The 10,853-nt window shown below is 55.4% G+C and overlaps 1 protein-coding gene across 4 annotated transcripts in view; it reads left to right on the forward strand.

Moving 5' to 3' along the window:
* The window catches only part of MAP2K5 (mitogen-activated protein kinase kinase 5), a 243,722-nt gene extending 233,117 nt beyond the window's left edge, over positions 1–10,605 (forward strand). For all 4 annotated transcript variants that reach the window (XM_037502787.1, XM_037502788.1, XM_037502789.1 and 1 more), the window contains one exon: positions 8,657–10,605. In XM_037502787.1, coding sequence (XP_037358684.1) covers positions 8,657–8,761 — 105 coding nt within the window. In that variant the 3' untranslated portion in view covers positions 8,762–10,605. The remainder of the gene's footprint in view (positions 1–8,656) is intronic.
* The last annotated feature ends 248 nt before the right edge of the window (positions 10,606–10,853 follow it).

Consider the following 10,853-nt stretch of genomic DNA (forward strand, 5'->3'; position numbering starts at 1 on the left):
AGAAAAGCTTTAGAAATCAGAGGCTAAGAATGTCCACGGCCAGAACAGATGCCTTGCCTCAGAAAGCTCTGTGCCCATGCCATTTACCGGGTTAAGCTGGGCCAGGTAGCAGGCAGGTTCCACCATAGCTATTTGGAGATGAGACTGGGGCCTCTTCCTGCCATGCCTCCAAGTGCATCCTGTGTGGAGGGGTGGCCGCCACCCTCCCACCGTCCATGTCAACTGTGAAGCACCCTCTGTGCTCAGTTACCTCATTTGGCCTCACAACCCATCCAGTAAGGAAGAGGAAGGGGCAGTGTTCTGTGGAAGACAGGAGCCAGCAACAGCTTCCCTGTGTTCAAAACCAGCTGAGAAATAAGAAACAGGAAAAGACAGAAAAGAGGTAGCTGCTTTTCTTCTATGAAGATCTGGATTGCAGGGCCTCCCCTGGTGGCGCAGGCAGTTGAGCGCCGCTCTGTGAAGCTGTCTGCAGCCTCTGCAGCACAGGTTCAATCCCGGCCAATCAGCAAGGGTCCCACATGGCGCAGCAGACCTCTCCTGTCTTGCCTGCTGCTCCCCTCAGCAGTGTATTTCATCAGTCTGCCTGTTCTGTTGTCCACTCTGTCTCTGGTGAATCCTCTGGATTGCAGGATGTGCTTATGTGTGTGGCCCTGTGGCCTCCTGGGCACTTACCCCAAGTCCAGTCAGAGGTGAAAAGCTACAGGCCTCTCCCGTGGTTGAGAACCTGCCTGGAAGCTGCCCATGAGAGGCAGCCCAGAACACCCCCCCACCTGCTGGCAGGAAGCGCTGAGCCCATGTTCTAGTTGGGCCACTCCCCTGCTGGGGACAGGGTCCAGGAGGGAGTGAGGATAGTAATCCCTCCAGGTAGCATAATAAGAGCTCCCCCATTTGGTATTCTCCCGCTCATAGGCAAGGTGATTGTGGGATGGCCCAGAGGCTTACAGACCCTCATCCAGTGCTCCTTTTACTTCCCCACATAGGGGCAGAGAGAAGAGCTTTTATGGAGGAGCCATCCTCTCCCTGCTGAGTCACTCCTGGGGGCCCTTTCAGCCTCAATCCCAGCCTCCTCCTTCCCTGTTCCCCCTGTTGATTAACCTGGTCACAGCCCCAGCGGTGATCATGACTTATTATTGCATGTAATTAATACTATAAAGGCTGCCACTTGTCAGCACTTTAGCAGACATTGGACATCTGTAAGTCCTTCCATAAATTATTTAACTTATATGAACTTATCTCCTGGGTAAGTACGGATGAGATTGGTAGTTGGGGGACTTGAGCAGGGAAATGCTTTTTATTATGTAAAATTAATGCAGATTCTCAGTATAGAAAAAGGAGGATTTGGGGGGCATAAATGTGCTAGTATTCATTGTAGACACTTATTCTTTCTTTTTTGTTAAGATGTATTCATTTATGCATACAAGAGCTGGGATACAGGCCAAAGGGTCGGGAGGGGTTGGGGGAGAGGATTCATCAGACACAGAGTAGGAAACAGAACAGGCAGACTGACTGAAATACACCGCTGAGGGGAGCAGCGGGCAAGACAGGAGATGACTGCTGTGCCATGTGGGTAAGCTCCCTGGCCAGCCAGGGATCGAACTTGTGATGACAACTTGGGATGCGATGGCCGCTGATAGCTTCCTAGTGCTGTACTTAACCCCTTCTGCCACCAGGAGGCCCTTATTCTTTCTTTATAAAGTCATTCTTGAGATGTCTCTTGAAGGACCCTGTCATAGTTTGTTTCTGATAATGATTTTGTTCCTGATATTGTCTCAAAGAAGTCCTGATTCACCAATTACCTTCTTAGCTCAAGCTGTTAAAAATATGTAGAAGCTTGGGCCTCCCCTGGTGGCGCAGCAGTTGAACACTGGGCTGTGAGGCTGCCCGCAGCCTCTGCAGCACCGGTTCACTTCCCGGCCGCCGGCGAGGGTCCAACAACAAAAAAAAATATATGTAGAAGCTTACAAAAAGACTAGAAAAGAGTTTTGTTTCAAACCGCAGTCACTGACAGTAACTTGTAACTTCATGTGAGTTGTTCGTGGTAACTCGGCTGGTCAGATGAGAGGTACTCAGCAGGCAGGAACTGAGCCGTCAGGCACACCAGCTACTTAACCCACACCCACGTGGTGACCACCGGCAGACCAGCTTTCTGGGCGCCAGGTGGACATTACAGCCCTGAGTTTCCCCAGGTGACCCGTGCATCACAGCATAGGAGAATCACTGACGTGCACAGATCTAACAAGTGGACTGATTTTGTCCTAAGAGAAAGTGAAGTTAACATCACAGCACAGAGGAGCACACCACCAGTATTCAGTGTAACAGCGAGAGGTGAACACAGCTGAGTATGTGTTTTTTAATTGTGCAAATACAGTTAAAAATACATCCTAACCTCTTGAATCAAGCATCTATAGTAACCCCACCACTGTCACATGCTGGGGGGTGACTCTGCCATCTCTGAACCCCACGCAATCCTAACGCTCTTCCATTTTACTGCTGAGAAGGGGCTGAGTGTCACCCCTGCCTCCAGCGCTGGACACTAAAGAGGCATGCAGGGAGACTTCCAGCAAGGAAAACTGACCTGATGGGCAGGAGCTTGACATTGGGGCCCTCTAGGCCCTCAGATCCCCTCTCACAGGCACCATCTAATTACAGGACGGTCCCCACCAGCTCACATGAGCAGCCTGTTGGACTCTGCTTGTTTGGGACTTGGCTGGAGTGTAGCTGGGCCAGGCCTGCTTGCTTAACCAGTCTCATGGGTCTGTGGCATTCTCTCCCAGACAGTGTCCTTGGTGGGAGAGGAGGTGCTGGTCACCTAAGCTCCCCCTAAGGGAGAGGAGGCCTGTGGTAGAGAGTGCTCCCCCGAGGAGTCCAGAGTAGCTTCAGCTTGCAGAGCCGTCTCCCTAGACTGACCCCCATCCACTCCCCGGCCTTCCAGCCTACTGTGTTCTCAGCCCAGCTCCTGGTAAAGCTCTGTAACTTAGGGGTCAATCCAACCCACCTTTCTGGGTGGTTGCTATGTAATTAGACTGCTCTGCCTACAAGTGGCTTCTAGTCCAGTGTTAGGGTAAGATGGGTTCAAATAACAATACAGGTGTTCTAGCACAGCTTTGTGGAGGAAAAGATAGTGTTTCCTGGCAGGAGACGTGAAGGAAGGCTCCGCAGAGGTCGCTCTCAGCTTTGGGTGCCGTCTGCTACTGAGCATCCTGTTTTTGGTGGTTCTCTCCCCTTACCTACAGGGTCTAGTCTCTGTAGGGTGGGAACATTTCTTTCAGGCCCTGAACCTCCATTTTCTGGGCTTTTCTGGAGTCTAGACACAAAGACAAGGAATGGAAACCAAGGGAGCTGGGTTGTCAATGCATCACCCGGCTCCCGCACCCAGGGCCGGCTGTCCTTAGGCAGGTGCCACCCACTCCTGCTGCCCTGACTTTACAGGTGACATTGCCCCATCTGTAAAGGGGAGTGAGGTGAGGAAGGACTGCATTGTGGCTGAGGACGTGGGCTCTGGAGACAGCACCACGTTCAAGCCCTGTGGCCTGTGACCACAGAGCTTAATCCTTCAGTGCTTTAGCTTCCTCAGCTATAAACTGAAGATAATGTTATGCTTAACAGAGTTGCTGAGTATTAAATAAATTATTTGATAAAAATTGCCTGACATGCAATTTTGAGCAGGGAGGACAAGGTATGCCTTTTGCCACCCTAATTTCAGTTCAGTTAAAAATTACTTGTTGAGCACCTATAATATACAAGATACTCTTGTGAAAACAGAAATTTAAAACCCACTCTGCCTGGCCTCAGGAAGCACAGTAGGGTGACATCGTCGTGGCAGAAGGGAGTCCTGGATTCAGACACTGTCTGCCACTTTCTAGCTCTGTGACCTCCCTTAAGAGTATCATGTCTTGGTGCCTTGCTTTTGTCTATAGTTGGGAACCCAGGGAGGGCTCAAGGCCATGTGCAGCTGTAAGGCGGCCAGCTGGCACACAGCAGGTGCTTGGTGAGTGGATGCAGGTATAGTGAATATACAGATCACTCTGTCAGGCCATGGGCCTACTCCTGACCAAGAACCTGCCTTCTACCTACCAGGCATGGCAGCCACACCAGCCAGGTATTAATGATTCACATGGATGCTGTTCTTGAGAAAATTAGACAAGAAAAAAAAGTGTGGAGACCCCAAATAGATAAATTCGTATTTGGAAAGAAACGCGAAGTCCATCTGAGGGCAGAGAATGAGGTGTCAGTGAGTGAGCACTGGACTACGAGTCCAGATGCCCAAGCCTCAGGCAGCACCTCCCCACCTGGGTGCCTCAGAGCTGGGGTTTCCTGCCAGAACTCTGTCTCCTCCAGCAGGAGTGAAGAGCACTGTTCAGTGGGAAGTGCTCAGGGTGTCCTGCGGCCACTTGTCAGAAAGGCATCTCATCATGATGAAGCAGGCGGGGAAATTAGGGATGTTATTACAGAAGTAGTCAGACTCAAGGGAGATACTGACACGAATGTCCAGATGAAGGAGAGAGGGTTTGAACGGCCACAGTTCCTCCCTGAGTTACTAAGCTTCACCAGTGCCCTTCATGGTAGGGAGGAGGGGGAGGGGGTCTGCACCAGCTGATGCCAGGCGTTCGCCTGTTGTTGACTGTCTCTCACTCTCCCCCGCGTCCCACTTTTGGGTCCATCCTACCTCTTGCAATCCCATCCTTTTCCCTTCATTATGTCTCCATCTTCTGTGGCGAAGTTTGTGGACCATAATACCTCAACCCTCCCCCATTTAATTGTTGCAATTGGCCCTGAGAGAATCCAGGAAATGAGAGTGGCTCCCACTGCCTGGGACGAGGCCGGCAAGATCACTCAGCTGCTCCAGCCTGGCACACACCCTGCAGTGGCTGCTTGCACATTCCACAAGGAGAAGAGAGACCCGGTGTCTGGGATGTCATCTTGCATGGGGGATGCTTGACCAGCAGCCTAGTGGGGTCCTGGCTCCAGGAAGATGGGCCCCGCCACACTTCCACAGCTCCTTGTAGCATGCTAGGGCTGTGCAAGAGCTTCTCTGCTCCTGCAGTCCTCTGCCTGGAAAGATGTACCTTCACCCAAGTACAGAGGAGGGTCTGGCTGCAGGGACCTGCAGGCCTCCATAGGCCACCTGGAGCCCCCAAGAGGGGCTTTAAGGTCAGTTCTCTGGGTGCAGGTACAGAAGAGCTCCTGGCCCTGACCCATGTTGTGACTCCAATCTAGCTGCTGACCTGGATGACATCCACCAGTGTCCTGTTTCCTCATCTGGAAGGTGGGTGCACATAACCACATGCACCTTGGAGTGAGCATGGGGATTCAGTGGAGAAATCAGGGCCAAACCATGGCAGGTGCCTGGCACATGGCACCCAATCCGTGCTGCTCAACTCAGTGGTGTCCAGTGTACAGTTTGCATCCGTCTCCTGGCATCAGGCCTTGCCAGGATGTCTGGACCATCCAGCTGTGCCTGAATCTACTCAGGCCTGTCTAGAACCGCCTGAGAATATGGGCATCTGAGGGTGGCCAAGTGATTCTCATGCTTTCCCCAGAATTGTCCATCAGATTTTGCTTGCTCAGTGAACTTAGGAGAGGTCCCTGCATTGTGCATGTCACGAGGCTGAACGCGTGCCCATTGTAGTCTAGGGAGAAGGGGAGAATGCACCCTGCCACAGGGCACAGGCCAGAGAATGCACCAGAGCAGAAACCAGTCAGCCCCAGCTCTCCAAGCCTCAATTTCCTCTTCCATAAAATGGGGTGATTGTTTGCTTCCCACATGGGACTGATGGGAGGAGAGAATGACCTGCCGCCATGACAGAGCACCTGGGTATTCAGACTCACAGCTGCAGTCTTGGGCCCTCCTCTGGCCAGGCAGGCCTGAATGGTGTGGCAGAAATAAGGCAAGGGGGGAATTGCAACGGATGTTGATTCTCTATCTCATTCCACCCCAGGTCAACCTGGGGTGAGCCCCCTGACACTGGGTTTGGGTTCCATAGACTTGTGGTCCAGACCCAGCTCTGGGGCCCAGGCAGGGCAACTGTGAGCCCATGACCTCCGTTTCCTCACCTGTGGAGATGATCTCACTCTCCCAGCCCCGGACCCTGCAGGCAGGTGTGCAGCCCGGGGCAGTATCCTGGGGCCTTCCCGCCACTCCCCCTGCTCTCACTCCTGCACACAGGCACTTGGCACATCCAGTCCCGAGGTGGCCCAAGCTGCCCACAGCTCAAGTCCACATGGCTTAGCCCAGATGCATAGACAGCCCTGGCTGTCCCCTCCATCTCCATCTGTCTGTCTCTCTTCTCTGTCTTCCCCTCCAGTCCCCCTTTCATCCCTCCCAACAGTAACTGGGGATGAAACTGCCGGTCCAGGTCACTCCCTTGCAGGGTGGTGTAAGACATCGGGATACACAGGAGACAGGAGTCATCTCCCAGACAAGGAGACCGGAAAGGGGTGGAGTCTCCCCCTGAGCGGTGGATGCCCACCCTCTCCTCCTCCGGGTTCCAGGGCACTTGGGCAAATGTCCCCTGCAGCGCAGCCATCAGCCTTCCTGTGATGTGGAGGAATGCCTCCTCTCCCTCCTGCAGTTCCGCTCTGCTTGTTCCCGAACAGATGATAACAGAGATGGAGCATATGGGCCCCAAAGTCACCGGGCATTCTGGGAAAGTGACACTGTGCTACCCCGGGCTGAGGAGGAGGGGGCCCCTCGCTCCTGAGCACAGCTTCTCCCTTTGTTCTTCAGAAGGGCACAAGGTCGCCTCTCCAGAGCCTCCCGAAAAGGAACGGTGCACATTCAGACTTCGGGAAGAATTGCTTCTCTCTAGGCAGCCATTCGGGAAGGCAGACCGAGGGAGGGCAAATCTGGGAGGGAGAACACGTGGGAGCCAAGATAGAGTCCTCCTGGGCCCCCAGCCATCACCCAGGCCCCTGCTGCCTTCCTAGAAACCCACCTAACCTAGTCTCCACTCCCCTCCCCCCGCGGCAATCTGCTCGGCATCTGTTCCCTTGGAGATGCTGCAGGTGTGTTGGGAGGTGCCACGGGAGGCGCCCAGCTGTGGACCCTGGACTGGGTGCTTTGGCACCCTTCCTCCCTGCGCCACTGACGGTGATGTGTGTGCCTCTGAGCTAGACCGTGTAGGCTGCTCCCCAGCATGGTTTTCCTTGCCCGAAATAAGAGCCGGCTAAAGGGACACAGGGTCAGCCCTGGGTGGGGGGGCCTGGGTGCACTTCCTTCCTGTCCTGAGATGCCTGGTGGAGCAGGTGCATTCCCTCCTGCGGCCTGGGCCACAGCCGCGCCCACAGACACTGGGCTCGGGGCTGCCAGGGCATCTGAGTCTCCTGTCTCACAGCTCTCCTGGCTAGGTGATGAGCTCCTTGTGAGGCCCCTCAGAGTTTCAGGTAGAGTCAGACCTGGAGCTGAGATGTGCTGGGAAAGTGGCCCTGAAAGCCCCGCCAGGAGGGAGGCAGGACAGGGCTCCGAACACTGGGGAGGCAGGGGAGCTGGGGCTGGCAGGCTCTGGACGGGAGGGAGCAGAGGAACTGGGAGTAGAAAGAAGGTAACAGGGAGTCCCCCTTCTGCTCCCACACTGGCTCCCTGAATCCGGGGCTACAGAGTCTTCAGGAGGGAAAGGAGCTTCCAGGTATACGTTCCTTAGCTGGGACCACTGAGGAAGAGGAAGGAAGAGACCCTTTGCAGTTTTCCTTTCACTTTAGGTGGGTCACCAGGATGACCCTCTGGCTGCCCATTTCTTTTTTTTTTTTTATTTATGTATACAAGAACTGGGGTACAGGCCAGAGTTTGGGGGGTGAAAGGACTCACCAGAGACAGAGTGGGAAGAGAACGGGCAGACTGAAACACACTGCTGAGGGGAGCAGCAGGTGAGACAAGAAGGTCTGCTGTGCCATGTGGGTAGCTCCCTGGCCAGGGATCGAACTCATGCTGCAGTGGCTGCAGACAGCTTCACAGTGCGGTGTCTTAACCCGTTACACCACCAGGGAGGCCCCTGGCTGCCTGTTTCTTGCTGAACCTTCCTGGGAACTCTTAAGAGGTATGAGTGTGAATCTTGCTTCTTCAGGATGGGGGAGGGGACTGGCTAAATATACATGGCCTGCCTGTGGGCTAATTAGGTTAGAGCCCAAACAGGCCACGTGGAGATGGTATTGACCCCTCCAAAGTCCAGCCCAGGCCCAGAGTGGATCAGCACACACCAGCACAATCTCCTTCCTGGCCCTGACACAGGGATGGTGACTTGTTCGTAGGAAACGTTAGACAAAGAAGAAACTAGAAAGATTGACATACGATCCTCTGGTATCTGGGCAGAACTGGCCTGAAAGGCTGGCAATGCAGGTGCCAGGGCTTGCCGACCAGCTCTTGGAATGGGAAAGGCCCAGGCAGCACGGAGTGAGGTCAGGTCCTCCCCCGCCCAGAGCATTCGTGCTGATGGGGCCGTCAGGGAAGGGGGAAGGGATGAGGGCAGCCAGAGCCCTAGCCGGGCTGCCACTACTCACTAGGCCTTGGTCACTGTACTGTGCAGTGGGGTGATGGCTGCCCCCACCGCTCGCAGGCTGTGGGGGCAAAGAAATAAGGTCCAGACTGAGACTGGGCCCGGGCCAGTGTGGTGAAGCGCCGGGCCCGGGGATGCCTGTCACCGCCTGCTCCTCTTCTCCGCAGGGCCACCCGTTCATCGTGCAGTTCAACGACGGAAACGGCGCTGTGGTGTCCATGTGGGTGTGCAGGGCGCTGGAGGAGAGGCGGAGCCAGCAGGCGCCCCCGTGAGCCTGCCATGGGGCGCTAAAAGCCCAGACTGGTCACCAAGGGGACGACCTGCCTGCGGCACCCCCTCTCCATTTACTGTCTACACCAGAAGAGCTTTGCTGTGCCTCGGCCCCCCTGCTCTCACCTTAGACTCTGTCTGAAGATGGCCTGGCCTGGGGCGCCCTCCGAGGTGACCAGCCCTGCCAGGGCAAGCACTTCCCTCCGGTCTGGACGCACTGACTGGTGGGGTCGGGGTGTGTGGCGTGTGGGACATAAGAACCATGCCTCCTTTGCCCCCGTTCTTCCTTTCTCCTAACATACACCTTTGTAAAAGGTCAGGCCCCATCAGCGTCACTGATGGGAATAAAAGTGTCAGTGCTTTGTAACTGCCTCCCCCATGAGGGGTGCCCTATGCAGGGAGTCTGCTACCCACTCAGGGTTGGGGGCTGGGGCTCCGTTTCAGTGCCACCCCTGTGCCTGGAGCTGCCCATCCCCAGGCACCTGTAATCAAGCACCCTGAACCAAGCCCCATGGCAGAAGTGGCCGGGCCAGCATCAGCGCTGGGCGCTCAGGACCCCACTCAGTGATCCAACCTGGGTGGTGGGGAAGGAGGGCAGGAGACAGAGAGCTGGGAAGAGAACCCAGTGGTTTTGAGACCCTACTACCACCTCCCCCAGGCCTCCACCCCAAGGGTAGGGGGTGCAGCCCTTGACCCCATACTCAGAGAACCTCTCTCACCTCTGGCCATGCATAGCCACCCTCTCAGGTAATCCTCTCAAACACCCACCACGTAAGTGTGGTTACCCCCATCTGACAGGCCGGGAACGCAGGCTCAAGAGACTCGGGCCTCCATGTGGAGATCTGAGTGGCATCTGGACATATCGAAGAGTAGACTCCCAAGGCCACACATAGTTCAGAACCTTCTCTATCACGTTTCCCTCTCCATGATGGTGCCTCCTCCGCCCACCACCACCAGTGCCCAAACTCAAATGCTGGGACCCAATTTTGACTTTCTCTTTCACGCCGCTTACCTCCCCCACCTGGAAGTCCTGTCGTCTTTGCCTTCAAAATGTATTGTTCCATCCCTTCTCCCCTGGTGTGAGGCACCACACCTGGGCCACTGCCAGCCTCCTTGAAGGCCCCTGCTCCCACCCTGCCCCTGCTCTTAGAGGAAGCAGTTAACACAAAGCAGGTGGGGGGCTGCCCCCTCAGAGACTCTCCCAGTTCACCGAGGACACGGCCTGAGACCTGTAGTCTGTCCCCATTATCTCTGACCTCAACTCCCATCACCCCCAGCTCCTCTATTGCCACACCTCGCCTCCTCGCTGACCCTTGAACATCTAGGCACTCACCCCGCCTCAGGGCCTACCAGACCCCAAAGGTTCTCCCTCCCTAGAGTAGGGCTATTCTAAGAAGCAGCTGCCCAGTCCCCCTTGCGCTTGACAGGGGCCACGGCACAGCGCTGGTCAACAGAATGGGAGCAGGTGGTATGTTGCCCAAGGTGCAGGTTACCCCCAGCTGCCCTGTGCTCCATCCGCCATCCGTGAAAAATGACCAGTAGGGCATGGGGAAGGCCAAGCCACACGTGGAAGGAGACCGATCCTTGAATCACCACTCAGAGGCGCGGGCCCCCAGGAGCACCTGCGCTGCGCTGTTCCGGGAGCTGGCGCCGAGGGACCGTGCTGATCTGTTACGGGCAGCTAGTAGGACACCAGCCACCACAGGCCTTTGCACTTGGTGCAGGAGCGCTGTCCCCTGTATCCACACGGCTCGCTTCTACACCCTTCGGATCTTTGTTCAAATGACCTGTCCTGTAGAATGTTAAAAGCCGATGTTGCTTCAATAAACATTGTTGTAAATGGCGTCTCAGCGAGTCCGGACCTGCCCACTCTGTTTAAAGTGTCACCTCCACACCTGCTCCCTGGGACCCGTTCCCATTGCATTTGTTACTGGGTGAGAGACCAGTAACTGTATACATACAAGAGCGGGGGTCCAGGCCAGAGGTGTGGGCAGGTGAGAGGATTCACCAGAGACAGAGTGGGGAGCAGAACAGGAAGATCCGCTGAAATGCACCACAGAGGAGAACGGTGGGTGAAACAGGAGAGGTCTGCTG

Source organism: Talpa occidentalis, unplaced genomic scaffold (assembly GCF_014898055.3).
Source record: "Talpa occidentalis isolate TD23 unplaced genomic scaffold, MPIMG_talOcc4v2.1 talOcc4.11, whole genome shotgun sequence".
Taxonomy (NCBI): Eukaryota; Metazoa; Chordata; class Mammalia; order Eulipotyphla; family Talpidae; genus Talpa; species Talpa occidentalis.